This window comes from Lethenteron reissneri, chromosome 6 (genome assembly GCF_015708825.2).
Source record: "Lethenteron reissneri isolate LAM-NWPU_2019-01 chromosome 6, ASM1570882v1, whole genome shotgun sequence".
Lineage (NCBI taxonomy): Eukaryota > Metazoa > Chordata > Hyperoartia > Petromyzontiformes > Petromyzontidae > Lethenteron > Lethenteron reissneri.
The window spans coordinates 10,135,706-10,162,877 of record NC_083784.1 but is presented as its reverse complement, the minus strand read 5'-3'; the positions used below and the strand labels follow the sequence as shown (position 1 = coordinate 10,162,877).

General features: G+C 48.1%; 2 protein-coding genes across 5 annotated transcripts in view; one reads left to right on the top strand and one right to left on the bottom strand.

The window, feature by feature from the left end:
* The first annotated feature begins 1,560 nt into the window (after positions 1-1,560).
* On the top strand, positions 1,561-9,611 carry DYNLT1 (dynein light chain Tctex-type 1). The gene is made up of 5 exons (XM_061572080.1): positions 1,561-1,748; positions 4,780-4,821; positions 5,604-5,727; positions 6,745-6,822; positions 8,081-9,611. The coding sequence occupies exons 1-5, from the start codon at positions 1,722-1,724 to the stop codon at positions 8,149-8,151; spliced, it is 342 nt and encodes a 113-aa protein (XP_061428064.1). The 5' UTR covers positions 1,561-1,721; the 3' UTR covers positions 8,152-9,611.
* Positions 9,612-9,714: 103 nt separating this feature from the next.
* LOC133354882 (transmembrane protein 181-like) overlaps positions 9,715-27,172 on the bottom strand; it is a 58,839-nt gene continuing 41,381 nt past the window's right edge. For 2 of the 4 annotated variants that reach the window (XM_061572064.1, XM_061572037.1), the window contains exons 9-17: positions 26,982-27,112; positions 25,874-25,968; positions 24,405-24,462; positions 23,333-23,435; positions 22,428-22,512; positions 21,830-21,912; positions 17,050-17,139; positions 16,386-16,460; positions 12,168-15,218 (exon numbers count right to left, since the gene is read on the bottom strand). In XM_061572064.1, the coding sequence (XP_061428048.1) occupies positions 15,154-15,218; positions 16,386-16,460; positions 17,050-17,139; positions 21,830-21,912; positions 22,428-22,512; positions 23,333-23,435; positions 24,405-24,462; positions 25,874-25,968; positions 26,982-27,112 (785 nt within the window). In that variant the 3' untranslated portion in view covers positions 12,168-15,153. Of the gene's footprint in view, positions 11,679-12,167; positions 15,219-16,385; positions 16,461-17,049; positions 17,140-21,829; positions 21,913-22,427; positions 22,513-23,332; positions 23,436-24,404; positions 24,463-25,873; positions 25,969-26,981; positions 27,113-27,172 lie in introns of those variants that run through there. The other 2 variants (XM_061572055.1, XM_061572045.1) reach the window with 2 other exon arrangements.

The following is a 27,172-nucleotide window of genomic DNA, read 5'->3' as shown; positions in this document are numbered from 1 at the left end:
TAGTTGGATATTAAGAAGTGACGCCATCACCCCCCGACCCAGCTTAAATATACGCTGCCAAGCTTGGCGGTGTTCATTGGGAAGCTGTCTTTCCGACAGCTCTGTTTCTTCACCTGAGGACGGCTGCTTGTGTTGTGGCCGAAATGTCGTGAGAAATGTTATTTTATTATGTTTTATTATTTTATTATTTCCCTTCTACGTAACTTTACCGAAAGAACCAATAAGATGACGCCATCACATGTATCCCTCTATTTAAGACCGAAACAGGAGGATTTCGCCACAACTCTGGCTGTCGCCTGATGATGCTGGTTGTAAATACTGACGAGACGTCACGCTACTCGAGTTGTAAATGTTGTGGGTTTGCTCTCCAACACGCAGCCGGTGTGCTGTACCAGAAACGAATTGGCATGTTCTGTTTACGTGACAAATCTTACTAATTGGCTGTGTTGGGTGGTGGCGGGTTTAACACCAACCCAAAAACCTCGAATATGAGCTATTCACTTATTTTTTCTGAAGCGACCTGGCCACAAATGACCACTCGACGAAGTGGCTTATCATGTGGACATTTATATCAGCAAAGCATCTAAATAATCTACACGCATGTCTGGATTTGCTCTCCAACACACCGGTGTGCTGTACTAGTAACAACTTGGCACGTTCTGTTACCTGACAATCATCTTCTTGGTTCTTTCGGTAAAGTCACGTAGAAGGGAAGTAATAAAATAATAAAAATAAAACCAAAAATATTTTTTTTTATTATGTTTTATTTTTATTATTTTATTACTTCCCTTCTACGTGACTTTACCGAAAGAACCAAGAAGATGAATCCCTGCAGTCACGAAAGCTTTAAATCGAAATTTACCTGACAATCCTTACTAATTGGCTGAGTCGGGTGGTGGCGGGTTTAACGACACATTTATATTTACGCGATCTCACCCATGATGATACTTGTAGGGCCATTACGTCACAGCGGCCATGTTGCATGGGGGTGACTTCACGGCTGCCATGTTGCATGGGGGTGACTTCACGGCTGCCATGTTGCATGAGGGAGACTCTTCACGGCGGCCATGTTGCATGGGGCTCACGTCTTGGCAGCTGATTGGCTGGTGCAGTGGGCGTGATGCCATCATAACCCAATACCCACTGCCACGCCTCTCGTCTTACGGCCTGTCTAGGACTCGCATGTTCACTGTAAAAAAAAAAAAAACATATTTACGTTTAGCCACAAGGTATTTCGGAGACTATTGAAGAACGTGATTGTGCATTTGCCGTACAAGGGCTCAGTATTTTATTTCCCCTCGGCTAAGGTGGCGCTGCTACTTCCCTGTCCACATGACGTCAGCACTAAATTGCTTGGTGGACGTCGTCCTGACGCAATTTTCCGGGAGTGGCGCGCAGCATCGATGTCGTCAACACTCCAACTCGCCCCAATGACGTCACCCGTGCAACCCGGCGCAATGACGTCATCCGTGCAACCCAGTACCACAACGTTGACCGTACGTCACGGCGCGTTGACGTCACGCGCACAGCCCGGTGTTATGACGTCACCCGTAAACCGGATGACTACCCACGAATTCCGAGTGACGTCACCGCAACGGCGATAACGACGGAGGCCTGCACCCAGCCAAGTCGAGCCTCCCGGGGTCCCGCTTCGACTCCTCGCGTCCACCCCGTGTCCACCCCGAGCCTCTCGTCCACCCCAAGTCTCTCGTCCTCTCGCAATGGACGACTTTCAATCGGGAGAGGAGGTGCTCGCGATGGCTGTGTAGTCGAGGCGGCGGTGGCGGCGGTGGTTGTGTGGCTTGCGGTGCCGGGCCCTGATCGCCCGCCGGGTCCCACGGCGGTGGCGGCGGTGGCGGCGGTCGTGTCGCCGCTGTCGTGATTTGTTGCCGTTGTAGTGGCGATGGTGCTCGTGGTGGTTGGTGTGGTGCTCGTGGTGGTTGGTGTGGTTATCGCGATGGTTGGTGTAGTTATCGTGGTGGTTATCGTGGTGGTGATGCTTGTTGGTGTTGTGGTTGTCATGGTGGCGGTTACTGCAGTGGCGGTGGTGAGGGTGATGGTATTTTACTCTTTCGGTAAAGTCACGTAGGTATAAAATAAAATGTATCACGACGTTTCGATTGCAACACAAGCAATCATCATCAGGTGGGAAAACCACAGCAATAAAAAAATGTCGTGATTTATTTTCTACCCACGTGACTTTACCGAAAGAACCAAAGAGTTATGGATTTCTGCAGTCACGAAAGCTTCAAATAAAATGTTGATGGTATTTTGTTTGGTTATTGTGTAGCGGTTGTCGTGGTGGCTATTGTCGTGGTGGTGGTGGTGTTGTGATAATTTGTGTGTGGCGGAGTTATGGTTGCCCTTGGAGTGCTGCTGGTGATCTTGGTTATTTCGTTGTGGTGCCGGCGGCGAGGGTAATGATTGTGGTGGTAGTGGTGGATGGTGTGGTGGTGGATGGTGGTGGTGGTGGTGGATGGTGTGGTAGCAGTGGTGTGGTAGTGGTGGTGGATGGTGTGGTGGCAGTGGTGGATGGGGTGGTGACAGTGGTGATGGTGTGGTGGTAGTGGTGTGGTGGCAGTGGTGGATGGTGTGGTGACAGTGGTGATGGAGTGGTGGTAGTGGTGTGGTGGTAGTGGTGATGGGGTAGTGGTGGATGGTGATGGTAGTGGTGGCAGTTGTGGTGGTAGTGGTGATGGCAGTGGTGATTTATGGTTGTGGTGGTAGTGGTCATGGTAGTGGTGGTGGGCAGAGGCCCCCGGCTGCCGGGTGTTCACCGGCTGGCTGTGCGTACCGGGTGTGGCGGTGGTGGCGGCTCGCAAACCTGCGAATCCTCCCATTGCGCTGCCGTGCGGCCGGGAGATGGCAGCACAGCGAATGAGTTGAGGAACCGGCTGTGACAGTCTCCAATCCAATGCTTGGTGGTGGTTTGCGCTGGATTCCTCCCGTACAGAGGCGTGGACTTTTTTAAATATAAATTGTCCAAACAAACCGGATCCAGTGCGGGAAGAACGACCTCACTCGTGAAAACTCGCCTGTCCTGCTCTCTTGATTGAGAACAAAATACACTCGTGACCCCCAACTTGGTGAAGCGTTCTCAAGACTCGGGTTGTTACTGCATGTGACTGTTATTATTATTAAATGCGTTTGTCCCATGTATCAAGGTCCCATGACGAGACTCGGTGGTTTGGCAGCCGCAGGAAGGAACGCGTCCGAGAGGACGTCCGCCCCGACAATCCGCAATCTTGATTTAGACCGCAGGAGGAGGAATCCGATGAGCTATGAAGCTCTTTTTTAAACAGCTGTCCAGTGTGGTCACGGGGTGGGTGGGGGGTCGGCAAGCTACAACAACAACAAACGATACCAAAGACGATAGGAGTGGAGTATAGAGAGAATGGTATGCAAGTCGCTAAATATGAATAAATAAAACACAAATTAATGATATTTGTCCCATTTATCAAGACTGGGCAAGGCGGCAAAAAAACGACAAAATAGTCCCAGACCACACCGAGACAACGCCACCACACAGCAGGAGTCCCTCAATAGAATATAACATTAACTACCGCTACACAGGTAATGGTCAACGTTACAAATCACATTTGCAAATGTGATTCTATCCAGCACTAATCTTCTGCTTCAGGATATTTTTTAAAGGAAGATGTTCGACGTTGAGAGGGAGTAAAACAAGGCCGTTGTTCCAACATGTTGGTGCTGCAACGGCTTTGTCACCTATTCCAGTCCTTGTTCTAGGGATATTTAAAAGGCGATTGGATGGACGCCTGAGGTTTCTTTGGATGGAGCGATACGCAACAGCTTGTGTGCGGGTGCTGTGAGAGAGCGGCTTGGGGACGCCTTTATCCAGCAGTGGATAGATGATGGCTGATTGCTTCCCCACCAGCCGGCGCTGTGTGTACTACGAGTTGCCGTGGCGACCGGCGCTAAGTCGCGCGTTGTTGAATGGGGTCACTTGTGAAGCAGGGGACGTGTGACTACTCCCTGCAGTGTGGTTGGTGTGGATCCATGCAGTGGTTCTGACCTCAGTCTCGTGATTGATAAGAATGCTTAATTTTAGCAATTATAAGCCAGTATTTTTCAGGTTTTGAATCCATTAGTTATTATAATTGAGTAATTTAAGCGATAATTGTGCTGCTTGATACGAGGTGAACGAGTCGGATTGATTTTGCTGCATTCTCACAGAACGTCTCCCCCCGCTGCTTATCCAGTGGCTGCAGAAGTTACGGAACCCACAGTCATCCGTGTCGGTGTCATTTGTGGGTTAATTTTGGACCAAGGACACGGTGGCCTGCTCTTGCAAATGACGTCAGGGGATGCGATAGTCCACTGTGAAGTGGACGGTGCGCTGTAGTCATACTCGTCGTATCATGGTCATTACTCCCACCGTAATAATCAGGGCAGCCACTGGATTCGAACCATGACCTTGTAAACAAACGGGCTGAGGTGCGAGCATTGGGGTGCAATCGCCACCTTTGCCGAGTCCGTCGCCGCCCTTTTAACGAGTCAACCCCCCAGGACCTTCTGTACTGTGTGCGGAAATCAGCTGTGGTTGCATCCTATGGAGACTAAACCCCCACCATGGGAATGTGGAATATTCACCAGCGGATCAGGGCTGTGAACAGCAGAGATGAGCACGGTCTCGATGCTAATTTCTGCAGAACTTGGACTTGGGAAATCACTTTGACTTTGTTGTATCGTTTGGCAATTGGTGTAAATACTTTACTAAAACACGTAATTTGTTTTTTTTTTCACTTTAACCACCAGGCTGCATTTGTTGTGGACGAGGTCAGCAATATCATCAAGGAGGTGAGAAGCTCCGACTGACTTGGGACGCACGTGGCATGGGGGGGGGGGGGGTGTGAAACGGTCTAAAGCATCTCGCCTCTCTCGTAAGGCCACACTCATTCCTACTATGACGTCTTCATAAGGGCTGCTAAGATTCACCCGTTATCGCTCAAATTGATTATGGCTGATGGTCGTCAACACTAATGAGTGGCAGCCTGAGAGAGTCCGCTTGGCGCGGAGATGCAGCGATGAGATCAGTCGGTGTGCGGCGGGTGCTGGATGGGTTGGTGCTTTGTGGGACCGTGAGCAATGGGGGTTGATCTGATTCACCTGTTAATATAAGAGTGAATCGTTCCACAATGACATCTTTCCCACTTCAGTAATTTACTCATTAGGTTTATAAAGTATGTGAATGTTGCAAAGTTTACGTGATCATGAATCACTGCCTTCTGCCTTCATGGCTCTAGGAACATGTATTAGTTAGGATCTGCGGTGGTTAGAAAGGTGTAAAGGTTAGAAGCACACTTTGTTTGGGAACGTGCTGTGGCTCGCAGCGCGCTGTGGCTGGGAATGTGCAGCATTGAGGACCCAGCTGTGACTAGGAGGAACGTAGCTCGTTTGGGAGCACAGTGTGGGGGACAAGCATCGAGTTGCCAACACCCCCTCGGCTGTGGAGCTTACCATGGCGAGGAACACACACGCGGTGGTTAGGAATGAGCCTGCATTACGAGCCTGCCGTCGCTGGGAACGCGCCATGGCGAGAGGGCACGCAAGTGATTGTTTCTGATCCTCTGTATCCCAAGTCGGTGGAGAGTGCCATTGGAGGTAACGCCTATCAGCATAACAAGGTGAACCAGTGGACGTCCACCGTGGTGGAGCAGTGCCTCAACCAGCTGGCCAAGCTCAACAAGCCCTTCAAGTACATCGGTGGGTGTCACTCACGGGTGGCTGTGACAGGCCTCCCTGTGTGTTCACATTCTACAAAGGCTGCAGGTTTCAAATGCTGAGTTTATACTGAACTAAAAAAAAACACCCACACAATGTAACTGGTGTTGGCCAAACATACCAATGCTGAAAAATAATCTGCAAATTACGAAATTAAACACGTAGGCTTTCTCAACGAACATTATTCATAGTAAAGGTTTTTGGGTTGTATTGCGTAAATATAAACGTGTCGTAAACCCACCACCACCTGACACTGCCAATTAGTAAGGTTTGTCACGTAAATAAAACATGCCAATTAGTTACTTTCCAAAGAACCGGTGTGCTGTAGTGACTAATTCGCATGGTTTGTTCACGTGACAAACCTTACTAATTGACTGTGTCGAGTGGAGGTGGGTTTATGACACACATTTATATTTACCCGGTTAGAACCCAAAAACCATTATGCAAATGACTAATTTCGAATTACACATGGCAACATCTTGGTAGGATTATTCTGAAAAAGTTTTAAGACTGAGGCTTTCCTGACTAAACAGTCGTAGTAATAATCAGAACATTTAAATATGCTCTGTTCTGTAAATATCGCATATATGCTTGTGTATCATTTGTATTGGTCATGAATAAAGAACTGTCATATTAACGATTCAATGCATATATTGTGAATTTAAGATACATTTCAATATATATGCCCATTATGCAGGAAGTCTCAATGAAATAGCAGCATCTGGCAGTTCAGCAGCATTGGTTCAAGCAAGCCTGACCCCTCGTGAGAAAATGAATGTCAAAACCAGTCCAGAGGCTGCTTGTCTTGTGAACCATTTCTGCTAAAATTATGCACTCCCAAAAGGCTGTGTGACTGATGGACATGGGAAGGATGCGTCCTGGCATGCTTATTTATTGTTACTTGGATTCTCCACAACGACGCAAATGATCGTGTTGTTAATTGGTAATGGCGAGTGAATTGTGCTGAGCTCCGAGGGGGGTGGTGGTCTGTGCCAACAGTGACGTGCGTGATCATGCAGAAGAATGGCGCGGGGCTTCACACGGCTAGCTCCTGCTTCTGGGATAACAGCACGGACGGTGAGCACACACACACACGCATGCGTACAGGCGCTCGCAGATACGCAGATGCAAAGATCACCCGTATAGCCTTAACAGACTGTAGGGGCAAGTGCTCTTAGCGAGCACCAATGAATGCCGGAACGGCACACGAGGCGGTGGGCGGGCACCATGCCGAGCCATCTTTGTCTCCCCAGTAGGGATGTTTAAACACCGCACCAGGTACACATTTGAGGCTGAGTCGACCTAGGGGAGTCCCAGGACCGTTTCAGATCGTTTGAAACCCGGCGACCTGATTTTGGGAATCAACTCGGGTCGCCGGGCTCGTAGCGCAGCGTGCTAACCCCTACACACACGTGCGCACACACACGTGTGCGCACACACACACGTGTGGATACACACACGTGCACACATGCCCGCAAACACGCAGTCTCTCATCCTACACAAGACTATCGTTCAAGTCTATTATCCATAAAATATTACGCGTGGTCTGCTTCGCATGTGCTTTAAATATTCCATGGCGTTGTGGAATAGAGCAAGGCCATTGTGTGTTGGCGTCATGGTTCGAACTTGAAAAATTACCTGCAGATTACTTAATTGGGATTACAAAGAGCAACATTGCTCCCTGTCATACAACTCCTGCAGACTGTCTGTGAGACATCATGCCTTCATGATAGTCTATAAGAATGGCACGAATACCAATGTACTACATTTTGACTTACCTCTGCTCCCATCCTCAAGCAGTTAGCCTGCCTTCTACACAAAATATTTTCCTTATAAGAGAGGTGTGTCCATTTCATCGCTCAAACAAACATTTAGTTCACCGACCATTGGCCATTCTAGCCTCGTGTTTTATAACAGCGTTTGTCTAAACGATGCAAATCATCAACTGGCTTTGACTTTTGAGTCTCATCGGCAGGGTGTGGCTCTTAACAAATAAATGTTGGCCTGCATCAAATTCGTTTTAACATGATTGGTAGATTCACTGTTATGTCTGACCTGAACAAAACCAGACTGTTTTCTTTCATCCACACTCTTTAACCCACACACTGCAGGTCACAACTGCTTCGTCATCATCAATAAACCTGCTCAATTCAAGAAGCGCGTTGCATGCACTCTTTATCTGTTACAACTTTGATCGTGCTGTTCGCTTCTGGATGCTTGATCTTTTGGACCTGCGAGCCTGCGCTCAGCAACCGCGTATAGAAAGAAACCCCTCCCTTGCGTTCTGCCAATGACGCGTACGACCGCCCTGGTGTCCGTCCCCCTCCCCCCACAGGAAGCTGCACGGTGCGATGGGAGAACAAGTCCATGTACTGCATCGTGTCCGTCTTCGGCTTGGCCATCTGAACCATCGCCAGTGCCACATCATCGCCTCATGCGCAGCCTGCTCCCCCCCCACACCGCTCACGCCGATACGTGCCGTGCCGGGCATCCTCGAGATAACGTCGGCGGATACAACGCATCCCACACATGAACACGTACGAAGCGGCAGACCCCCTAAATATTGAAAATTAATTCAAATCGCACTCCCGAACCTCAAAACTGACCGGCGTCCAGGGGAAATGTTAACTGCATCTCCAAGCTGCTCGGAAACGTCCGCACCAGTGCAGTTCCAGTTTTGTCCCGTAGGTGAAAATTCATTGCTGTCGCATTGGATTGTGCGTCACTAGAATTTGGCTCGTCGTTTTTCGGTGGTTTCAATGGTGGGCTTTATCGATCCTCCTGCAACGAACGTGGGAAGCTGTAAATGGGATAAATGGAAATTTTTGGGTTTTGCTAAGAAAAAGTATATACCAGGAAACCCCATCCCCGACTCGTCCCCCGATATTCTGAGGAGGCGCTGTACTTTTTTGTGCAGCAAAACTTGTACGGAACTCTGGTAGACATCACATCGCACCACTGCACGCCACCTGCCATTAAGCAGACCGAGTGCTGTGGACTGCTCGTAACGCTACACGCGCACCATGTTCACTCGCACGCAGCACAGCACATTTGAGCACCACAGCATGTAGAGACCACAGCCTGCACGTGAAATAATTCACAATTTAACGATGCCAGTACTGGGATCCCAACGCGCTACAAGTAATGAAATTCAATAAAAAAACGCATCGGTTATGATTAAGTTTTGTCGTACCGCTCCTTCAAATTATTCTTGATTTACTCGTCAGTAAAAAACTATTCCATGTTTTCTTGTTACTCCAGTAAAAATTTTCATGATTTATTAAATTCGATTCTTCCTATCGTAGTACACATGCAAATTATTAGATAGTGCACATGAAAATTATTAGATGTTTATATGTCTGTAGAGTATATACATACATTCATACCACGGCAGGTTATTACAGACACCACAGTCAAAGGAATAGGTTTTGTGGAATAAATCGAGATTCCAAATTGTGACCATTGAATATCTGTAATAATGGCTTGTACATTTTACACGCAGCGTCCACTAGAATTCTGAAAGAAGTAACCTTTGCCGATCATTCAATTGTGTTGTCCGATTTCCTGATGAACAATCAATGAAGCTTGCCCAACCCTAGTTGCATCCTCGTACCAGTACAAGCGATTATCCCGACTGGTTTTAATTGGTTGTGTTATGATTTGTGTGAGTTATGTTTTCACCACCTTAATCTAGGGCTTAGATGACATGGCTGTGGCATACAACATACTTAATTCACCAGTGTTGAGTGACGCTATCAAAATGTGAGCATATGTGGTCATGGTTTTAATGGTTTTTTGTTTGTTAAAATTTGCCTGTACATTTTTTTTCATGCAAAAATAAACTTATTTCACATTTTAGTGACAAATGTAAGTTTGATGGCTTTTGTTTGAAGGCCTCGTTCGCAGTGGGAGGTCGCTCATTCTCCTCTGCTTGCCCCCCGTGATATGTGGGCTCTCGGCCCCTTGACAAGTCCAGACTGAAGACATTTTTAGCCCGGCCATGACTGCCTCCCTCTACAGTTATGCACTCGCACCGTTTCCCTACAGCTTCTTGAGATGGGGTTACAATTCGACACCACTATATACATTTGGGTTAAACCAATACAGTATAGATAAATTGATAGTCGTTTGACTCGATTATTGATTCTAAAGTGATAGCATTTCCAATTGTATTTTTTTGTGTACATTTTATACATTTCAAGAGTTAACGTACATGAGACCGATGTATACCATTGAAATCAACTTTCGTTTGTTTCACGCGCATCTTAAGACACGTTCATGAGCGTGTGTAGCACCTGACGGGGCTGGAGCTACCCGCGTTGGGCCTCGTGAACAACGCGCCCTCACTGTAAGCTTCACGGCTCTCTGCACCCTTTGAAAAAAAAATCTGATTCAATTGAGTCAGGGATCGTCTTTCATCAATCCTGAAAAACTTTTATTTTAAAATGTTCGCCACAGCAATGCAGGTGCCCTGCACGCACTGCTGTGCGGGCAATGGCTGCAACGATTCCGTAGGCGATGCAATCCACGGAACAGAAAACAACTGAGCGCTGTTCCTTTGGCTGCTAAAAACGGCTTGCGTTAAAATCCTTGCCATCCAGTTTCAGTTTTCCTCAAGTTTTCGAGATGGACAAACCGTTTTGTCGGCAATGTCCATTTTGCAGCGCCACTCTACCCCAAATAAACCTAGAGTCTGGCCCACAGAGTGCGAGGGTGGCTAATTCACACATGGGCGAATGTCCGCATTTGTTGAAAGCGTGCCAATGTCTCACCAACTGGAGGAAAAAATCTCCAATGCGTTGTGCTCAGGATGTAAATTTGTCCTCTACAAATGTAGGACCTCCACAAAACACCGAGTCACAGCTTTTATCTGCACTACATTTAATTACGTCTTCAAATAACTTTTGCACAAAGACATTTTGTAAGAACTGCAATCCAAGGGGTAACTGGATTGAGAACACAATACGTCTTGTTCGCTGGCCTCCAAGCAATTCCAACTCGTGACAAGTGGATCCCATTGAACGTGCTTATCTATGTTACACCTGGATAACTGATTACCCACGGCTTGTTCCACTAGCGGTGGGTAATTTTCAAATGTACAAAGACAAACGAGCCTGAACATGTTCACATTAAAGCCGGCAACCAGGAGTGAGAATTAATTATCCCGCATCAAGAGTTTAAATCGCTTTCTCGTCGTCAGCAGACTGCAATTTCCCTCTTTCCTAGGGAGCACCACAACTTTGAAAACGTTTAATTCACACTTGCTCGTTACCGTACAGCGAGTGCCCATTTGCCAAACCTGGTCCCCACCGCAGCTAGAAGTGCCCATGCAGTGCGCGGGGTTCAGACAGCACCCGCACATTCCCACTTGCGTATTATTCACCCGAGCTCACGCAACAAAAACACGGCCGGCGTCGGGTTCGCTCTGCCCGGCACATTTGAGCCCACTGGGTAAAGTTAAATCCCTGCCACGACTGTTCACGGAGAGAGAAGTCGCCTACCTGCTCCAACTGCCGAATTGCAAGCGATTAATTACAAAGCAACACTGTACACATGTATTATATACATTGATGGTGCATTGTGGGTTTGTGAAGAGCAATTGCCTGACAGCAGACGATCCAGTAGCATTTGCTAAACGAGGCACACTCAAATGATGAGACTCAGAAAGCCCAAACCGACCCAGAGTTTGCCTGTTTCAATGCTGCTGGAAATCACTGGTCTCACAAGACCCACAGGCTGATGGATTGAAGTGTGATTTTAAGTCTGGTGTGGTGAAACAGAACGGCGTCTATTTTATTACAGGCAAAGCTGCAGCCACAATGGAGCATCCACACACCCATGCAGCTCTGTTCTTTGTGGAATAGAACGGCGTTTTGATGTGAATCTGACCACAGCGGATCGCAATAATGGACCGGACTTGACCAATCCTCCCGCTGGAATGGGGATGACAAGACACAAGTCAGCTGTAAATGTAATTCACCGATAAACATCTTGCAATTGTAAGACATGAATTGTGCTCGGCCTGATGTATGTATCAGGAACTTATTTCGCACCGTACGTAGCTAACCATGCTAATCGTAGGCGAGGAGGAAGGACAACACTTCGAAAGAAATACGTTTTCAATTTAGATTTAAAAGTGCATAGCTCCTAATATCTTCCTAATATCGGAAGAGAATTCCAGACAGCCCCAGAAGTGCATCTGAAAGCGCGCAATGCAGTGACCGTCTTTGTTCGATGGTTAGCCAAAAGCCGCTGCGAGGATGACCGGAGTTCGTGTGACGAGATCAGTAAGGTATTGTGATTCATTATTGGAAAGCACTTCTTGTGTAATGAGTGCGACCTTATGTATTTGTTCGGCAACCAGAAGCCAATGCATCTCACAGAGCACTGGATGGACATGATTGGACACGGTCGGATCTTGGTCAGATCTGATACATTTTAATAATGCATGGCGGACGATACTCTGGGACAGAGTTGACGCCCCATATACCAGGGACACAGTGCAGTATTGACATTTGGAATAAAAAAAATGGTTTACATATAGTACGATAAGGGTTAAAATGTGGACATTAGTTGGGAAGGTTATCTCGTACATTTTTAAATAAATGTAACTTGTCAAGAGAACATCAATAATGGAAACAAATAGCGTGTGCTTGAGTTAATTTCCCATTCACAGCAGTTATCCCCCGAGCTCGGAGCTTCTGAATACTGCATAGGCAAGCAGCTGCATTCCACAAACCTACATGTGCTATTATAATCATGCCAATTGCCCAGCAAAGCCTCACAGAGTCTCAACACTCTCTCTTCATGAGGGTCCTATAACATTGAGATGGTTAGCCAATACCATTCACGAGTGGCACGCGTGTGAGAAAAAACAGATTAGCCGGAGAAGTCCCACCCACACATGCGGGACGAATAACGCTCACGGCTCTGCACAGATAGATTCAATAATCCGTTGCCGTACACCTCGCACATTGCCTACAGCATATTGAAGGTGCCGGTGGTCACCGAATCAAGCAGTAACCAGGCTTGTTAAACCATGCTTAGCTTCGCACCGACAAGATTTGGTGTACAGTATTTATGCTGATTTGGTCAGGGCGCACACAGCCACTCGAGCAGAGCGCTGCACGGCATCGAGGCTGGGTTATGACAATCGCCGGAGCGACGTCATCAACACTGGGCAGAGCAGGGGGCAACAGCATGAGGCGAATGGTGCTGATGCCCTTCGATGGTGGCTGCCATGCTGCCAGCAATTACTGTGGGCAACTCAAATGACATGGAAAGCGGAGCTAATGGTTAAATATTTTCTTGCAGTACAGGTATCCCCCGATTTATGAACGTTTGGTGAATTAAATTTCACTCCGACATATGCTGTGAGATCAATCACGAAGCACCCGGGAGGCTGCATCGTCATCCATCCGCGGCAGCGTCACGGTGTCCCTGCAGTGGCAGCAGTAACGCCGCCACATCGCCCTGCCAGTCATTCCAACATGCAGCAGATATTTTGGTGAGTTCCCTGAAAAGGTGAATTATTTTAGCTTTAAATTCATTATTAGTCAATCTTTTTAATATTGAAGTTCTTTGTTATTTTTTTGGTGGAAAGTCATATAGGTGTCAAATTTTCGGTTGGGAGTAGAGTTGGAATGACTGTCCGAAACACATCCCTAACCTTTCGTATTAAATTAATGGGAAAAGCCGTTCCTATTTAAAAACATATTTTAAGCGTGTTCTTTGAAGAACCGCATCCCTTTGGTAAATTGAGCGATATCTGTAATGACTCACAAGGGGTAATCTCCATCCATTGAGAGAGTTTATCTGGGATAGTTTCAACACATCCCAATTTAAAGTCGCAGCTGTAGCCAGCAGAGGTGGCCTAGCAGGAGAGAGCGATCAGCTTGTGCTCAGAAAAGGCTTCACGAGTTCAAATCCTGGTTATGGGTTTCACTCAGTCCATTATCCCTGTAGGATTGATAAAATAAACTCCACTTCGTAGAGAGGCCAACAGTGGGTGTCCTCTAAATAAACTCTCCACCATCAGACGAATGGGGATTTACACCACTGGCGTAGAGCTGTAATGAGATGCGCGCCGCTAACGCTGCTGACTGGAGCAAGAAACCACTTTGGTTCTTAAAGTCAAAATAGTTTTCCCACTCTCACGTGGGGCAGTGCTCATCTTTTACTTATGGCCCTGAGCCAGCGGTGCAAATTATCTTCCCTGTAAAGGCTGGCTACTTATTTGCGGCACCTGCGTTTATAAATTATACATTGCGCTTTACACATGAAAAGAACGTGCGCTATGCATTGTATAGTCTTGCATCCAACTAGGGCCCACGTGCTTGCCTATAAACATTCGGCAGTTCACCAGCACTGGTGTGAGGAAGCCTGACTGCTGATGAGACAATAAATGTGAAAACCAGTCCGCAGAGTTTGTTTGTGTCGAACCAATGCTGCTGAAATGATGCACTCCCAGAATGCCATACGGCTGATGGGACCTGTAAAACGACGTGTAATAATATGTGGAGGGACAGGCACGGGAAGAATGTGCGTTGTCTGCTTAACTATTTAAATGAACAGGTTTAATTAATGGGGGGGGGGAAGAGAGGGGGGGCGGCTAGGAGGTGTTTAATGCAGTGCTGCGTCTGAATGACTGGAGCTGGCAGCCTGAGTGGCGCGATGGTGGGCGGCGTTATCCAGCGGTGCCGCTGGCGAGCCCACAGGCAGTGAAACTGCATCGGGGCCCAAGGGCCTGAGGGCCCGAGGGCCACGAAGAAGAGAGGAATTGGACAGGGGATCCCATTCATTCCCTTGCACCAGGGCCCAAGCTCATCGCGCTCGGCCACTGGACTCGGCACTGGACTCGTCAGAACAAAGTCGTGTCGTGGACCACACCGCAACAGGCGCGCGCCCGCTGTGGGCTTCCCAGAGCCGTAGACGCCCAGAAACAAGCCGACGTGCGTGTATGGCCACGGAGTCACACAAAGACAAATATAAAGATCCCTCGTATAGCGTTAACAGACTGTAGGGGCAAGTGCTGTTAGCGAGCACCTATAAAGGCTGGCACGGCACACGAGGGGGTGGGTGGCCAACACCACGCCCGGCCGCTTTTGTCTCCTTAGCGGCGATGTTTACACACCGCACCAGGTACTCATTTGAGGCCGAGTCGATTTAGGGGAGGCTCAGGACCGGTTCAGATAATCGTCACCGGTGTTTGCCGTGAGCGGGAATCAAACGCGGGTCGCCAGGTTCGTAGCAGAGCGTGCTAGCCACTACACTACCGCTCACACGCACACATAGGCACAGACACACGTAGGCCGTGTGATTATGCTGCTAGTCTGGTGTGCAGCGGGGTGGTAGATGCGCCGTTGGGCGTGCAGCGCCATCACGAACCCACCACACGTCCCGCCGGCTTCACACTTCCTCTTCGTCCGTCAACAACATGAGCGGGAAGGCAGAGTTTCCTCCCAAAGCGTCTCCTGCATGCAGTAGCCAGACAGCGTCACAACGTTACCGCCAAGCTACACGTCACAGTTTAAACGTTTTAGAGGTTTAACAACTTTCTATGAAATGTAATATCACTCCCACTGAAAGGGGGTATCCAAACATTGTACAAATTCAACTGCACGTGTGTGCACGAGCACAGCGCCATGGTCAATCCACTGCTGGATGAAGGCTTCCCCACGCCGTGTGGCTCATGGCGGTTATTTTACCGTACTTCACCAAGCTGGTCGGTGAGGGTTGGTGAAGGTGGGGAGCATAGGTGGCAAGTGCAGAAGTACAGTACAGCAATGAATATTGCTGCTCTGCCATCTGCTGCTCACCATGCAGCCCCACAGTCGCCTATACAAGTCTGCTGTGCATTGTGGGTCAATCGTTCAGGCACGATCCAGGCACAACACCGCTTAGCTTGCAAGACCTGATGAGATTATTATTGTTATTATTATGAAACTTGTTTACCCAGGAAAGGCTCAACGTGTCTGAAGACTGTTCTACAGGAGGGTCCTGCCAAGTGTTCACAGCGGAGGGTGGTGTTCCGATGCATCATCCCAACAAACTAATTCGTGATGCATTTTTTTTAAATGTGAAAATTTCGTACGATGACGCCAGCACACAATGGGCTACTCTTTTGCGAAATTACTTCCCAGGATTTCTTACGTCCACTGTGAAGCAGGTGCCGTGTATTTCACAGTGAATTCACCTGCGGTAATTTTATTAACGGGGTGGCCTGCGGGATTCTTAAACCTAAAACGAGACATTTTATTTGACCAGATAAGGCCCACTGAGCGATTTACCTCTTTTGCAGATGCGACCAGCCCACAAATGATAGGTCAACGAAGTGTCTTATCATTGTGTGATGTGTAGGGAGAGACATGCAAACTCCCACTATACAAGAGGCATCAGGGTCAGGATGGAACCCACGACCTCCTCTACACCAGGGAAGGGAGGCAACATCTCCTAGCCACGGCGAGCCTCTGTAAACGAGCGACCAACACGCCGCTGCTGGGCTGCGTCGCTGCTGCCGTTGGGAAAGAACCTCTAGAACAGAACGGGACCAACGACGCGGACGGCACCGAGCGCTGTGTGTGTGGGCACCAAGCGCTGTGAGTGGGCACTAAGTGCTGTGTGTGTGTGTGTGTGGGCACCTGGTTTGATGGATGAGCTGCGCAGGGAGTACGACCGCCTCAGCATGGGCTGAGCGTTCTCGTCTTGGCCATACTCTGGGAATAAACAGCGGAGACTTCACAGTGCGGTCGCAGTCACTCCCTACGTTGGGGGGCGGCAGGCTGGTGCAGTGGTAACGCTTGCACCTCGCAGCAAGGAGGGCCTGGGTTCAGCTCATGGCTCGGGTACTTTTCCGTGAGGGGTTTGTTTGCTCTCCCCCCTGTTCTGCCTGGCCAAGCTCAAGAAGCCCATTAATTACATCGCTGGATGTCACTCACTGGGTTGTGCCAGGCCTGTCAATTCACATTCTACAAAGGCTACAGGTTTGAAATGCTGAGTTATATTTAACAACAAAAAAACACAATGTAACTGGTATTGGCCAAACATCCCGATGCTGAAGAAAATCACGCTACAAATAACTCAATTGGGATCCCACACACAGCAGCGCCGCCGCCACCTACTGCGATAACGTGTGGCAGGACCCTCTTGAAAAGGAGTCAACAAGCTCAGCCCCCTCCCCCCCACCCCTCCTTCCATTGGGGTTGCCCTGAGCGCAGTGGTGGAAATTCTCAGATTTCACCACTGGCTCGGCCGTCGCTCGCTCGTGTGAGCGGGAAGATGGGCGACTCGGTCGAGCGTCCTTACCGCTCGCGGCGAACTTGGATGGAGAGTAGACGAAGGCCAGCGTGTACATGTAGAAGTTGAGCACGGCAAAGAAGGTGAGGAACTCTGCGGGTGGTCGGTGGTTAAGGCCAGGCACCTGTTGTGCCACGGTGGCTAAGAGTTGTTACTCAATTGGGATCCCACATTTGGGAACGAGTGTTTGTAGAATCTTCTTGGTTCTTTCGGTAAAGTCACGTAGAAGGGAAGTAATAAAATAATAAAAATAAAACATAATAAAACAATTCTCACGACGTTTCGGCCACAACGCAAGCAGCCGTCCTCAGGTGAAAACCAGGTCCGTCGAGGCGACAGAGTCTGAATGAAACAGCACACGAGCTTGGAGCATATATATAAGCTGGGCGCATTGACAAAGGAATTTGCATATCAAAAGGAATTTAGCATATTTATGGGAAATGCAGGAATGTGATTAGTACTGCATATGCATGTGCATTATGCAGGATTAACAGCATCAAAGGGAGCTGCAGTTACTGCTGCTGCAGCAGTTGCTGCTGCTGCTGCAGTTTCTGCTGCTGCTGCAGTTGCTGCTGCTGCTGCAGTTGCTGCTGCTGCTGCACTTGCTGCTGCTGCTGCACTTGCTGCTGCTGCACTTGCTGCTGCTGCTGCAGTTGCTGCCTTATCCATTTTAATATAACACTATGTATTATTCTACCCACCCTAATGTGTATCATACTGCTATATGTTTACTGTACAATTACGACACCATACATTACTCTGCACACTGCACCATGCCAGTGAGTGGAACGTGGTCTGAAAGTCACCGTAAACGTGAACACAATCAGTTAAGATCCGAAATGGTTTATTACGTCCTTCCAATGATTGCTAAGCCAGAATCCATCTTCTCGGTTGAAATTGTCTCTGTGTTTGTATATGTGGATCGCCTCATGAACGAATCTCTCATGATAGCCAGATGGCTTGCAGAGAACCTCTGTCTTGGAGAAGTCAATGTCATGTGAGCCCACTGAATTGTAACAGTGATCTGCCACGGCTGAGGTGTTTGTCCTACCGTGTTTCAGGTCTGCCTTATGTTCACGGATGCGGTCCGAGACATGTCGTTTGGTTTCTCCAATGTAACTGCTACCACAGAGGCAACTTAGTTTGTAGACGCCAGGGTACTGTATGTCTGGAACCACATCTTTTACAGACGGGACCAGATCACGGATTTTATGTACTGTGTTGAATCGGACCTGGATCTTGTGTTTAATCAGGATTTTGGAGATCTTTTTTGTGACCCCAGCAATGTAGGGTAAGGTGATTGTCTTGAAAGGCTCCTCAACAGGATCCTTCTTGATGGTTGGAGTGATGGCTTTGCGGATTGTGTAGTCGGAGTAACCATTAGCCTTAAGAGCTTGGCGTACGTGTTTGAGTTCACTGGAAATGTGTTCCTGGTCGGAGATGCATTGGGCTCTATGATATAGAGTCTTGATGAGGGAATTCTTCTGGGATGGATGGTGGTGGGAATCCGGTTTTAGATAAGCATCCGTGTGGGTGGCTTTCCTGTAGACAGAGTGGCTCATTGAACCATCAGGTCTCCTTTTGATTAGGACATCCAAAAAGGGTAGCTTGCCATCATTTTCGACTTCCATGGTGAATCTGATGGCTGGGTGTATGGAATTGATGTGGTCGAGAAATTGGTCTAGAGCAGGCCGGCCATGTGGCCAGATGACAAAAGTGTCGTCTACGTACCTCTTCCATAAGGTCGGGCGTAGAGTGGCAGTCTGGATGGCGTCCGTCTCAAATTTCTCCATGAAGATGTTGGCTACAACCGGAGATAGGGGAGAGCCCATTGGGGTGCCCTCAATTTGCTTGTAGAAGGTTCCATTCCAGGTGAAGTATGTATTGGTTAAGCAGTGTCTCACCAGGGGGGGTACCCCAGCATTCAGTCCTTGATGAACCAAGTCTTCAATGATTGCGATGGTGTCAGGCACAGGCACCTTGGTGAACAAGGAAACCACATCAAAACTGACAAGCAGGTCGTCTGGGGACAGGGCAATCCCCTTGATTGTCGATACCAGGTCAGTAGAGTTTAGTACTGCAGAGGTGGTTTTTCCAGTGAAAGGCCGTAGGATTTCGGACAAATCCTAGAGCCCAATGCATCTCCGACCATGAACACATTTCCAGTGAACTCAAACACGTATGCCAAGCTCTTAAGGCTAATGGTTACTCCGACTACACATTCCGCAAAGCCATCACTCCAACCATCAAGAAGGATCCTGTTGAGGAGCCTTTCAAGACAATCACCTTACCCTACATTGCTGGGGTCACAAAAAAGATCTCCAAAATCCTGATTAAACACAAGATCCAGGTCCGATTCAACACAGTACATAAAATCCGTGATCTGGTCCCGTCTGTAAAAGATGTGGTTCCAGACATACAGTACCCTGGCGTCTACAAACTAAGTTTCCTCTGTGGTAGCAGTTACATTGGAGAAACCAAACGACATGTCTCGGACCGCATCCGTGAACATAAGGCAGACCTGAAACACGGTAGGACAAACACCTCAGCCGTGGCAGATCACTGTTACAATTCAGTGGGCTCACATGACATTGACTTCTCCAAGACAGAGGTTCTCTGCAAGCCATCTGGCTATCATGAGAGATTCGTTCATGAGGCGATCCACATATACAAACACAGAGACAATTTCAACCGAGAAGATGGATTCTGGCTTAGCAATCATTGGAAGGACGTAATAAACCATTTCGGATCTTAACTGATTGTGTTCACGTTTACGGTGACTTTCAGACCACGTTCCACTCACTGGCATGGTGCAGTGTGCAGAGTAATGTATGGTGTCGTAATTGTACAGTAAACATATAGCAGTATGATACACATTAGGGTGGGTAGAATAATACATAGTGTTATATTAAAATGGATAAGGCAGCAACTGCAGCAGCAGCAGCAAGTGCAGCAGCAGCAGCAAGTGCAGCAGCAGCAGCAAGTGCAGCAGCAGCAGCAACTGCAGCAGCAGCAGCAACTGCAGCAGCAGCAGCAGAAACTGCAGCAGCAGCAGCAACTGCTGCAGCAGCAGTAACTGCAGCTCCCTTTGATGCTGTTAATCCTGCATAATGCACATGCATATGCAGTACTAATCACATTCCTGCATTTCCCATAAATATGCTAAATTCCTTTTGATATGCAAATTCCTTTGTCAATGCGCCCAGCTTATATATATGCTCCAAGCTCGTGTGCTGTTTCATTCAGACTCTGTCGCCTCGACGGACCTGGTTTTCACCTGAGGACGGCTGCTTGCGTTGTGGCCGAAACGTCGTGAGAATTGTTTTATTATGTTTTATTTTTATTATTTTATTACTTCCCTTCTACGTGACTTTACCGAAAGAACCAAGAAGATGAATCCCTGCAGTCACGAAAGCTTTAAATCGAAATGTTTGTAGAATATTTGTCTGCTATACAATTCCACATTATTAGTTACTTCGTTGATCTCTAATTTGTGGCCAGGTCGCTTGTGAAATAAAGCTACATAGCTCAGTGGGCCTTACCTGGTAAAATAAAAAAAAATCGATCATTTATAGTTGATTAATAACTTGTTCACCCAGGAAAGCCACACCGAGGCTGAACACTTTTTTTCAAGAAGGTCCTGCATTGGAAAGCTTGGCCAACACCAATGAGACTCTACGTTTTTAACTATTGGGATGAAACTCGAGAGCCCGGAGGAAACCCATGGTGAACTGGGGAAGAAACGTATCAAAAGGTGTCCCGAGTCAAGAATCGAACTCAGGATCATATATATATAATAACAATTCTATTTCTTCCCATCTCTGTCCCTCCACATAAAAAAAGTATTTTTGGTACGCAACTCATTGGTCACCTGGCCTTATCATGGTGATTTCTTTTTTAACGGCATTGGTTCGAAACAAGCAAACTCTGGACCGGTTTGTTCATTCAGTGCCTCATCAGCAGTTCCCGACTTGCTTTAAACAACAACAATCCTGGTAAACAGCCAGATGTTTATAGGCAAGGATCCTATCCTTGGTTTTGCCATATTCCAGCTCTTGAGGGTGAACATTTTTTGGTTTACGGCATAAAAGCTCTTTGCGGGCCATGTGGGAAGGTGCATGACGTCATGTGGCTACAAAGCTCCTGAAGTGACTTCAAGCAGTAGTTTTGTGACACCGCATCATCAGGGCTGTTGTTTGGCACAATTATATTGCACACAGCTTGTTATCCAGTTACACATATATTAAGACTGTAGAGGAGTTGGTGACGTGGCCCAGCGATAGTAAAGTTCGCCGCTAATAGCAGAAGTTCGTGGTTTGATCATGGCATGGCATGAGGTCAAATAGGCTGCGCTGGTTATCACTGTGGGTGCATATAACCATACAATACGTGGGCCGTCCGCTTCAGAGCAGATGTTAAAGATCCAGGCAACGTCATTCGAAAGTGTAGGCTCTTGTGTGTCGGCGTCGTGGTCCGCATTTGCTAACATTTGAAATTACCCGCAAATAACTCGAATCGGGGGTTACACATAGCGACGTTGCCCCGTATGAGTGAAACTACTGCAGACCGTGACACACAGTGCCTTCGCGGCAGCCTCACGCGATAATAATAATAATAATGGGGCGAACACCGACGGTAATAAGTTATGACGCATTATTCATGATGACGCCAAAAGCACAACTGGAGTAAAATGTTTGAAGCAAAACAATAATGCTTCATTTGCGCAGAACCGCACAGCATGGCACCACGTAGTGGCAATCGATTAACGCTTCGTTCGGCAAGAGGATATAGTTCTTGTAGTGCGTGGAGAGCTCAGCGACAAAGTTGTCCTGGAGGCCATGAATCCCAAACCTCAGGAAGAGGATGGCGAAGCTGCGGTCACAGCAAAAACAGAATCGCAGTCGGCAGGTTGCGGCCATTGTATGCAGCAAGCTGAGCGGACGGCTCTCCCCAATGAGAATACACCGCTTGTGTACAACGTGACTTCTGCAAACACAGCACAGTGAAGTTAACGCTGTTTGTCATCACACAGCGATGATCCTGTCACTAGCTGCGATGATGCTGTACGTAATGAAGAAAGCAGCGATAATGTTGCGTGTAATGAAGCTAGCAGCGATAATGTTGCGTGTAATGATAATTGTACACTGCGATGCTGCCCGAATGCTGATGGTCCGAGTTAATCGCTGTCCGGTGTTTTTGAACTTGCAACCTTCCGAACCCGAAAACTGACCCGGCCAGTTCACGTTTTGTGCATGCACAGCCCTTGTGTTAATCCGCTGCTGGATAAGGGGGCCTCCCCCTATGGCGTGCAAATCAAGGGGGGTCATTTCACCATACTTCACCACACAGGTCAGCACGGGTTGGGTGAAGGTGGGCGATGGGCTCACCTGATGGCCAGGACGATGAAGGTGAAGACGGTGAGGAACTTGAGGCGTAGGTTTGGGATGAGCACCTGTATCATGGAATCCTTGCCTGCACACAGCAGCAGCAGCAGAATCTCTATTTAGCCTGGAGGAATCTGATGAGTAATGACGTTCTTTTTCACAGATGTCCAGCAGCTACGACCACGGAGGAATCGGTATCGTCACAGCGCACGCTCCACACGTTTCTTACTCTCCAGCGTGGAATCACTCGCCTGGCATACAGGTCATGGATTCGATCCCAACCTTGACGCCTGCTGTATATTTGGAGTTTGTACGACTCTCTCTCTCCCCGTGGTCGTAGGGATTATTCTCCGGGTCCTCCGTTCTTCCCCTGCACGTTTAGAGTATTTTGCTGCTATAAATCTCCACGTGATAAGCCACTTTGTTGAGCTATCATTTGTGGCCAGGTCGCTTCTGAAAAATATCCAAAAGTCGATTGGGCCTTACCTGGTAAAATAATAAAAGTTCTAAAATCCCGCTTAGGGGTTGGCTCAGCCCGGCATCCCCCTGGGGTTGCTAAAATTAGTGCCACTTTGTGCGAAGCCAATAGTGGAGGTTACGCACTGAGGCACGCCGGCCCTCAGAAAGTGGAATGTGGGGTTGGGTGAGAAAACGCATCGTCTCCTGTGCAAAACCTTAAAAACTCAACCTTCGCTTACAGCGACTCATAATCCAAGGCTTACACATTGCAATTTTAGAGAGGTCATCGTGACATTTGAAGCCTCTTTGGGCCTGTTTTGATTTGACGCTAAGTGCTGCGAAATAAAATTAAGCACAGAGCAATTTCCAAGAGCACGGGGAATGCTCCGTCAACCGAGCGGGGGGCAGCTGCCCGGATAGCCACGTGCAGGGAGGTTGGCAGCGCTCACCGTGATAGTTGGTCTGCTTGAGCTGCCTGAAGGAGCGTCCCACGAGCATGGCGATGTAGCACAGGTAGAGGCCGCCCAGGAAAAAGAAAACCACTTTGAGGGCCTGTCGACAGGTGACACGCACGAATACAAAGGTCCTCTGTATACCCTTGACATACTACTGGGGCAAGTGCTGTTAGCGAGTAGCAACTATGAAGGCCGGCACGGCATGCGAGGGGATGGGTATCAAGCGCCACGCCCGGCCGCCTTTGTCTCCCCAGTGGCGATCTTTACACATCGCACCAGGTACTCATATGAGGCTGAGTCGACCTAGTGGAGGCCCAGGACCGATTCACTGGTGTTGGCCGTGAGTGGGAATCGAACTTAGGTCGCCAGGTTCGTAGTGCACCATCCCAACCGTTGCACTACCGCTTCCCACGCACGCACACACAACCACAGTCGCCGTTCACCCCTGAGTGACGGTGATGTCACCACTGGAAAAGTGCTGGTCTGAAAGCACTGTGAGGCAACGTGAAGTGTCACTGGCAAGAGAGCACGGTGCCCCGGAGATGTTAACCCCCACGCCTGGTATACAGGTCGTGGGTTTTATCCCAGCCCTGGCTTTTCCCTCGACATTTAGAAACATGCGTTTAGATTATTTGGCTGCTATAAATGTCCACATGATACTCCATTTTGAGTTATCATTTATGATAGCCAGGTCGCTTCTAAAAAAGAGCTATATAGCTCAGTGGGCCTTACCTGGTAAAATAAAAAAAAAAAACTGTTTAGTTTTAGTTTTTAAGACCCACAGGTGATATGGGTTGACGATGATGGCTGGCAGATGCATCACCAGTGCTCGCCTCTCCGCTACGGCACAAAGGCTAAGATCCCCCATAAAGCCATAACAGACCGTTGTTAGTGGGCACCTATCTATGAAGGCCAGCACGGCACATGAGGGGGGGGGGGGGGTTGGCATGGCCAGTACCACGCCCGGCCACCTTTGTTTCCCCCCAACGGTCGATGTTCACACGCACAGGGGCACAGCTGAAGCGCATACCGGTTCATCTGGCGAATGCCGAGTGCTCACACTCACCAGGAACACCCCGGCGTCCACCCTATAGTGGTACGACGGGTCGTAGTTCTCGTTGACGCTGCAGAAAATCAACACAAGTGGCGTCACGGGGTGGCACACACACAAATTCGATGATGCCAGCACACAATGGCCTACTCTTTTCCAAATGACGTCACAGGCTTTCTTACGTCCACTGTGAAGCGGTGGTGTGTATTTCACAATTAATTCACCCGCTGTAATTTTATTACTGGGGTGGCTGGCCTTATTCCTAAACTTAAAACTAAACTATTTTTTTTATGTTACCAGGTAAGGCCCACTGAGCTGTGTAGCTATTTTTTTAGAAGCGACCTGGCTATCACAAATGATAGCTCAATGAAGCGGCTTATCACGTGAAAATGTATAGCAGTCAAATATTCTCAACTCCTGTTTTCTAAATGTGGTGGGAAAAACCAGAGAACCCGGAGAAAAATCCACACAACCACGGGGAAGACAGACATGCCAAATATACAGCAGGCGTCAAAGTCGAGATCGAACCCACAACCTCCTGTACACCAGGCGAGGTAGTTAACATCTGATATTAAAAAAACTATCTGGGCGTATTCCAAGCAAGCCTGACTCTATTGATGACACACTGATGTCAAAACCGATCCAGAGTTTGTGCCGAAGCTGATGAGATGCGTAAAAAATACTTTAATGGTAAGTCCTTGCTTAACTCTTGTTTACACCGGTTTTGGCAATAGCGCAGCTCTTCTATTTGGGAACACTTTAGATACAACGCAGAACACGCCCCGTTGGTACAATGCGGTTTCTGAGCTGTCGATGACTAACTACTTTCTTGAGCTGCGCGGCTCAGTGGTACGGGAATTCTGGGTACACACGCGGAATGATACAGTAAGCAGTGGCGTCTATCATCTCAGTTCTTTGTCTGGCCATGGGGATGACTGCAGGCTGATTTAATAGCACAAATGTGATTCAAATTTGCAATTTTAACACGTAGGCTTTTGCAACCAATATTATTCAAAAGAGGTTTTTGGGCTACAATTGGCTGGCTGTCGCCTGATGACGCTGATTGTAATTACCAACGTAACGTCGGCAGGGTACGCGAATTGTAAATGTTGTGGGTTTACTCTCCAACACACCGGAGTGCTGAACTGCTAATTGGCACTTTTTATTTAAGTGACAAACTTACTAATTGGCTGTGTCGGGTGGTGGTGGTGGGTTTAATGACACATTTATATTTATGCGATCTAACCCAAAAAAAAACTACTATGGATACATTTGTTCTATTTTAACTTATTTATGCCCTGTAATGTGTACATAGAAATTCCTCGCTTGATGCGTTTTTTTGCTCAACGCAGCACTTTTCAAGGAAGGCATCTACGGCGTGAAATGAGGATACGGGGAAGGAGGCGTCTTGTCTGCTTATTTACGTTGAGGCTCATGTGGGGCCCTTTCCTGTCGCTGTTTATCTGGTGCGCGGTACTACGTACATCCTCCAGACACCCAGGGTGAGCGCCAGGAGCCACATGGGCCCCACGATCACCAGCTTCGGCAAGTAGAAGCCCAGGAAGCACCGGCGGTTGGGCTGCGAGGGCGCATTTCAAGATGGTATTTTTATTAGTCCCGCTTGCAAGTGACCGACTGGTAGCGGGGGTCACCAAAATTTAAAAAGCAATCACGTAAAAATAAAGTATAACAACGAAGCAAATAGAAAGCAGAGTTGAAAGCTAACAAGTTGGAAAAAAATAATAGTTAATAGTTAATGCGAAAAACACGACCGCATCACCGAAGAAAACAAAAACAGTCGCGTAAACATAACATAACTCAATGTTAAACAAAATTAATTTCTGGGAACAAAAGTTGGCTCACCAGTTCCGGATTAAGCGTGGCCAAAATGTGGTGAAATTGCACGACTCGTATCCATTCGCTGTCCCTGCTGTGGGTTGCAGCAGCTACTTGGTGGCAATGTGCTGAGAGCGGTCAACTCACAGTCAAAGTTGACTCAGCCTGTCATCATCTGCCATCAGAACCAGAAGGTTTTTTTTTCCCACTTGAGCTAAGAAGCTCTTGTTTCAAGGGCGAACTCGGCCAGTAGACATGAAAGCGGGATCAGTAACACGAGAAACATTTTGGTTTTAAAAGGAACTCGGCACTTCAGAGATGCTCATCTCTGCTGAAGACGCATCCACACACGCAACTGCACGACCCATCGGAAAGAAATTCACGACCGCGCTAGAGGCAGACTGGGCGCAAGTAGCATCGTGCAGTGGTAACATTTGCCCCTAACAGAAGGAAGGGAATGGGTTCGATTCCCGACTCGGGTTTCTTTCTGCGCGGGGTTTGTTCTCTCGCTGGCAGTTCCCACCCATAGCTAAAGAAACAATACAACGTAACCGGTATCGGCCCAACATCCCAAAGCTCAAACATTTCTTGAAAATGACTAATTTTCGGATTACACGTGGTGGTGGCAACGTTGCCCCCCCCACCACACCCTTCTGAAAAAACTTGGCAGGACCCTCCTGAAAGAAAGAGAATTTCATCAAGCGAGGCTTTTCTGGCTGAACGAGCTCAATTATAATTATATAATAACAGACTAACCTGCAGGAGCAAATCGTGGAAGGCGCACAGCCAGAACAAGAGCAGGCCGGCGAGGAAGGAGGCCTGGAAGCCAGCGTCCAGCAGCACGGGCACCCAGTTGCGCAGCGCGAAGGACACGGGGAACAACGGGTCTGGGCAGGGGCACACACACACTGGCGTCACACACACTGGCGTCACACGCTCGCTGGCAT